The sequence below is a fragment of the Eschrichtius robustus genome, chromosome 12, assembly GCF_028021215.1.
Source record: "Eschrichtius robustus isolate mEscRob2 chromosome 12, mEscRob2.pri, whole genome shotgun sequence".
NCBI classification, from domain to species: domain Eukaryota; kingdom Metazoa; phylum Chordata; class Mammalia; order Artiodactyla; family Eschrichtiidae; genus Eschrichtius; species Eschrichtius robustus.
The window spans coordinates 4,232,845-4,239,641 of NC_090835.1; the positions used below are offsets into that span (position 1 = coordinate 4,232,845).

General features: G+C 51.0%; 1 protein-coding gene across 1 annotated transcript; it reads right to left on the bottom strand.

The window, feature by feature from the left end:
• Positions 1–5,245: 5,245 nt before the first annotated feature.
• On the bottom strand, positions 5,246–6,588 carry TRH (thyrotropin releasing hormone). Its single transcript, XM_068559370.1, has 2 exons — positions 6,384–6,588; positions 5,246–5,724 (listed from the first exon to the last, which is right to left on the bottom strand). Exons 1-2 carry the CDS (start codon positions 6,586–6,588, stop codon positions 5,246–5,248), a joined length of 684 nt encoding a protein of 227 aa, XP_068415471.1.
• Positions 6,589–6,797: the final 209 nt, after the last annotated feature.

Sequence of the window (6,797 nt, forward strand, 5' to 3'; positions counted from 1 at the left end):
GCAGAAAAATACCACAGAAGTGCCCTGCCAGGGAAGCTCTTTCCCAGTTTTCTAATCAGGAAACTGGGAAATGAGGAGGCTGCCATTGGAATCATCAAGTTAAGAAACCACTACCTGGGGACTTCCGTCGTGGTCCAATGGTTAAGAATCCACCTTCCAAGGGGACGCAGGTTCGATCCCTTGTCGGGGATCCCACATGCTGTGATCCCACATGCTGTGGGGCAACTAAGCCCATGAGCCGCAACTAGAGAGCCAGTGTGCTGCAACAAAGATCCCTGCATGCCGCAACCAAGACCGACACAGCTAAATAAATAAATAAATAGATAAATATTTTTTAAAAAAAGAACCCACTACTTAGAATACTATTCAGCAATCAAAAAGAACAAAGTAACAAAACATGTTACATCATGGATGAACTTCAAAAACATTATACCAATTGGCAAAAGCCAGGCATAAGAGACCACGTATTATAGATTCTATTAGTATAAAATACCCAGAAAAGGCAAATTGATATTTGAGAGAGAAGGTATATTAGTAGTTGCCTGGGGCTGAGAGTGGGGAGAGAGATTAATTGTAAATGGACACAGGGATTCTATTGGGAGTCTGAAAATGTTCTAAAACTGATTTATGCTGATGGTTGTACCACTAGGTAAATTTACTAAAAATCATTGAATTGTATTCCTGCAATGAATAAATCTTATGATATGTAAAATATACCCCCAATAAAGTTGTTTAAAAGAGAAAAGAACATACTACCATAGCTATGAAGCTGGCCAGAAAGCCACTATCAACAACTGTCTCTAGATACGTAAGAGCTGGAGTTTGGACGGCAGGAAGCTGCTGCAGAAACAAATCATTATCACCTTGCTTTCCAGCAGGAATCGTCAAAGTGGCCTTCCCAATCTCACACAAGAGCTTACTGTGCTTCCAAAACTCTAGCTGCAAGGGAGTCTTGGAAATGCAGTTTTTGCTTTCCAACCTCCACAGTTCAGGAGGCACCCTAGGAGGTGACCCGGGGTATGTGAGGAGTAGGAGAAAAGGAGGCTCCAGACAGAGGGAACAACATGGACAAAGGCCCTGAGGTGTGTTCAGGAAACAGAATGGGCAGGCCATGGTAAGGAGTTTGGATTTTATTCTAGGTGAGATGGAAGCTGCTGACAGGTCTTAAGCAGGGTGGTTGCCATGGTCAGATCCGCTTCCCTCTGGCTGCTGTGTGGAAAATGGGCTTGGGGGACAGGAGTGGAAGCCAGAGGCCAGCAAATGATGGTGGCCAGGATCCGGGTGGTGGCAGAGGAACTGGGAGAAAATGGGTGGACTTGAGATATATCTAGGAGGTAAAATTTATAGGACACGGTAAAAATTGGATGCTAGGGGAGGGGAGGCATAGAGACAACCCCCAAGTTTCAGACTCATGAGTTGAGAAAAGTCACCTTACTTCTCTCTTAGTTTCCTTTTCTCTGAACTGGAGTTGACTATGATGAGTGATTAATTCATTCAACAGATATTTACAAATTACCTACTATGTGCTGGGCAGTGGGATTAAAGTGTTTTTCCCGATGTCTGGCCCCAGAGTAAGTGCTTAGGAAAATTTTCCTTTTTCTTTCATCCTTCAGAGCTCACCTCAAGTGCCCCTTCCCCCTGGAAGGCTTTGCTGATTCCACCCCAAACTGCACTGCTTTCTCACACTTCTAAGGGTTGGCAATCAGGGCTAGAAGATAGGGTGAAGGAGGAAAGGGATGGGCCAAAACACCGCAGATTTCCAGTGTTAACAACTCTAAGAACACTGATTTCTTCCCACTGAGCCTTTGTTCATGCTCTTTCCTTCTGCCTGAAATATCGTATCTCTTATTTATCCTTTGACTCAGCTTGGATGCTTCCTCCTCTAGGAAGCCTGCTTTGCCCAGCCAGACCTATTTGTTCTGCCATCTGTGTCTACCTTGCATACTTTGCTAACTACGAAGTGGTTGTCTGTCTCCCCACTGGATGGGGAGCCCCTTAAGGGCTGGGAGTCAGTCTAGGAAACTAAAATGGAAGTGACCTGAAGCTTTCAACATCCATTCAACAAATATATATTGAGCACCGACTTCATGCCAGGCCCTTATTTAGGCAGCTTTGATAAAAGCAGACACATATGAAAAGGGAAAGATGGGAAGGATTTCAGTGAAGAGAGAACAAGGTGGGAGGCATCTGTGTTAGTCAGAATTGGCTAAGTTTTGCTGTGGTAACAAGGAAACCCTGACATCTCAGTGACTTAATACAACACAAGTTTATTTCTTCCATGTGAGAAGTCTGATCTAATTTCCATCTGGTGACGCCAGGGCTCAGAATCCCTCCCTCCCATGCTCTGCTGTCTCAACCCGTAGCCTCCCAGGCTTCCTTGGCAGGAAGAAAAGGGTTAAGGGGCTCTAACTGCCACAGCCCCAGACTGACACTCCAGCTCACAGCCCATTGGCCAGGACTAGTCATATGACTCCATGCCAACTGCAAGGGAGCCTGGGAAATGTAGGGAAGCACATGCAGCATCTCTGCCACAGCATACTAGGCCAAGCAAAAGGCATGTGTGTGAGAGGGGGAAGGACAGAGGTATTTGGGGAGCAGCATGCAGACTTTCTTAAGGATAAAGCTCCAGTGCCTGACAAGAACTCGCAATAAAGCCCCCATGTCTGGGTTTTTACTTTTTTTCTTTTTTGTGTATGTGATTGGAGAATGAAGGAAGGAAGGAACAAGTGTGTCTGCAAGACTCAGTTTTGAGTCTCTTCTGGTCTTGGAGCACTAGAGCTAAAGATGCCATTTATAAGGGTTTACTTGGTGCTAGGCACTATGCTTGGAGCTGGACACCTACTGCTCCATCTCATTTACTCCTTAGAACAACTCCGAGAAAGGTGTGGGGATTACTGTGCCCATTTTACAGATGGGAAGACTGAGGCTCAAATTGGTTTAATCATTTGTCTAGGACTGAAGCCAATGCCCAGACCCTTTCCATCATGCTGCACTGGTCTGATCACTCTCAGGGGCAGAGGGGAAACGTTAAATGGCTGGGGGGGTGGGCTTCTCACTCTTCAAATGGTCCCATATCTGAGGAGGTAACAACAGCAGCCACACCAAGCAAGTTTGGAAGGAGGAGAGGGTAGGGTGTATTCTTGGGCAAGTACTTCACTCCTCCACACTCAACTGCAACTCAACTTCAAAAGGACATGACAGCCAGCCTTTTGGGGTGGCCATGGGATTGGATGAGAAAGTGTCTGTAAGCACTGAGCATTCAGGAAGTGCTCTGTAAGTGGCCCATGTTACCTGTATTAGGGTGTCCGCCTTCAGGGGGAGTCTGTGAGCAGAGGGTTTCCTGCTAGGGCCCTGATTGCCTTGATGGTGCCAGTGAAGAAAGCCAGAGGGCCTAGAGGAAAGGCCAGCTCTACCTTCAGGCACCTCGGGGCACCTAACCTCTGTGCCGGGTCCCTCATCAGAAAATAGAAATATCCATCAAATGCTCAATTTTTTAGCAGGCTTCTGAGAATATTAATGGAGATGGTGGGTGTGAGTGTATTTTATAAGCCCCGAGTCTCCCTCTAACCCCACCTCACCTGAACTGCGGTTCCCTGAGGAGAGGAGCAGAGTCTCAGACTCTCTTCCAGCCCCTCCTCTCCCTCCCCAAGAAGGTGACCAAAAGCTATTTGCAGAAAAGCCAAATAGCCCATCTGCCCACCAAAAAGAGGGTGTCCAATGCAGAGTCTAAGGCCTGAGGCAATTTCAGAGATGGAGTCAGAGGTAGCGAAGTGGAAACGAGTAAGCCAAACTCAGCCTCAGACAAGTCGCTTAACCTTTCCGTACCTTGGTTTCCTTGTTAGGAAATTTGGCATAATCATAGTAATGCCTAGGATTATTGTGAGGAGTAGAAGAATTAATATATGTAAAGTGCATAAGAACTGCCTGACACATAATAAGTGTTGGCTATATGTTACTATTATTATTATTATTTGATTCACCAGATGTCAAAGATTCTGGATTCAAGTGTCTTCAGATGGCCTCTTCATGTTAGCCCAAGTCTCCACCACTCCCTCTTGTCCTATACCCAGCCTGCCTCCCTGCCTGGCCCCCGAAGGTCCCTGGTTTGAGTTGCCAACCACAGCCTGTTCCTTTGTCCTCATTGTGCCTGCCAGATAACACAGGCTGTTGGTTCCTGCCACAGAACAATGACGATTACAAACCTGAGCCAGACCAGCCCTCTAACAATCAGGCAAACTCAAGGCAGGGTCCTGAGCTGCCTCTCATGCCCATGGCTCCACCTCAGCTAGCTGTGCGTCCTCCGGCAAGCCCTTCCTCACCTCCAGGCCTCAGTCTCCCCTGGTGTCAAATGGGCTCCAGAGCTCCAGTCCACCTCCCAGGCTTGTTCTGAGACGGGGACAGTGAAGAGGACCTTTCACCCCGCCAAGGTCCCTGATTCCCTTCTCAGCAGAGCTGGGGAGCTCTCAGCCTGTCCCCTCTCAATGCTGAAAAGAGAAATCCCACACCAGCTGAGACAGAACTGCGACGAACCGAGATTATCCAGGTGCAGGTTTTATTATCATTGATAGGGGAAAGGTGCCTAGAGGGTTACATACAAGCCGTGACTTCCAAGGTGATGTTTACAAATTCCTGCACATGTTTATTCCCACAGCAACCACACAGCACAGCAGCACCTACAATGCCCCCAAGCAGAACACAGCTGTGGGTCAGGGCTCTTCCCACCCACAAAAGGATGCCCAAGGAGAGGAGGAGACCCGGGTACTGGGGGTGAAGTTTACACATGGCAAACCCTGACCCATGGGCAAGGGATGCAAGCTGGATTTGGACATCATGGCTTCAATCCCACCCACCCTCACTGCCTGTTCACACCAGAGGCACCCTGCCCCACTCTGGGGATCCCTTAGAAGACACAGCAGGGTCATCTTAGCCAGGGCTAGGGAGGGGAGCAGGCCTGCAGGGGTGTGGGGGGAGAGGGACTCTGGGATCTGCCCCCTTGCCAGTGGCGCAAAGTGGGGTAATATGGGGTTTTAACTCATAGGCTGGCTTTCTCACATCCCTGAAGTAGGCGGGTGAGGCCAGGGGTTTGACGTGTATGTATACCAGGGGCTCAGGTGTATGGTCAGGCATCTAAGGAGGAGGGAAAAAGGGGGTCACAAAGGGGTAGGGCATACAGGGCTCAAGACATTCTTAGACCCCAAATTGATTTTACAGGAAACGGGGCTCACTCCTCCAGGGGTTCCCTGGCCTAGGCTGATCGCCGCCCAGGGTGCTGCCGCTTCTCTTCAGCCCCCTGGCCCCTGCTCAGGTCATCCAGGAGGCCCAGCAGAAGGCTGGCTTGACCACAGGATCCCCGGGGCCCACATGGGCTTCCCAGGGCCCTCTTTCCCGGATGCTGGCGTTTCTCAGGCATCAGCTCTCCCTCCTCCTCCTCCTCTTCCCAGCTGCTTTGGGCCTGGGGATCCACCAGCCGTCTGCCTGGGTGCTGCCTCTTGGTGAAAGTGTACCCAAGCCAGGAGGAGCGCCGGCCAGGGTGCTGCCGCTTCTGCTGGCTTACATCCTCTGACCATGCAGCCACATCCTCCTGCCGGCCAGTGTGCTGCCGTTTGTGGGGTCCCACGGCCCCTCCTTCTTCCTCTTCCTCTTCAACTCCCTCTTCTAACTCCTCCTCCCTTTTGCCTGGATGCTGACGCTTGGAGAGCCAATGGGGTTGAAAGATCTGGGACTCTGGGGAAGGAAAGAGGCCAGTGAGGGACCCCCTGACCCCTAGGTGCCCACTTCAGCCTTCCTCCCAGTCAAGGCAGATCCCCACAGCACTCACCCAGATTCATGGCCTTGCACCTGCCTCTCAGGTCTCACAGACACATAGACACTCACACAGATGGTCAAGGGCATGGCCTCTGGTTCCAGTCTCAGCTCTGCCACTCCCTAGCTGTGTGACCGTAAGCAACTCACTTAACTTCTTTGAGCCTCAGTTTTCTTCTGTGTAAAATGGGGTGCGCGAGGGTAATAACAGTACCTATCTGATGCTTAGGGAGATCCTATCGTGTGATAAGGTGTTTGAAGTGCTTAGAACAGTGCCAGGCATAGTAGGTAGTAATTAACACTGTCACATACAAAAAGACTCTCTCTCCCTGGCACAGAATCTTTTCCACTGAAGGTCTGCCCTCTGAAATATTCCCGAAACTGCGATGGAAAAGGAGTCTGGTCCCAGGAAAGGGTCAACTCACCACCTGCCGAGGGTGTGGCCAGTGGGAGTTTCTGAGCTTCTGAAAGGCAAGAGGCTGAATGACCAAGTCGCTCCCTCCCCTTTGCGGCCGAGTTGCCCCTAAACCTCTTGGGCGTCCTCCTCTCAACACGCAGCCCCACACAATCTTGCCCCTCACCTGATTCGCTATCTTCCTGGTCCTCTCGGAGTCGCTGGAGGTCTTCCCGGAGGAGGAGGAGGGGCTCCGCCTGCCGTAGCAGGTCGTCCAGGCCCAGCTGCTCGGCGGCTATAGCCGCCTCCTGCTGGGCCACCTCCGGCTGTGCGCGGACACCGGTCAGGGTCAGGGTCAAAACCATGGCAAGCAGAAACCAAGGGCCGGACATCGTGGCGCCTGGGGTAGGGAGGACCGGGAGAGAGCATAGGTGCGCCGCGCTCCCCTCCCAGCCCATTCTATCGCCCGTTTCCCCGTCCTAGCGGAACCCCGAGGCCAGGGGGAACCAACCGTTCAAACACCCTTCCGGAGCAGGACCACCTGCCACCTTAGGGCGGGGCGGGGACAGCCGGAGGGTCTCCCTCGGGTCCTGGGCATCCT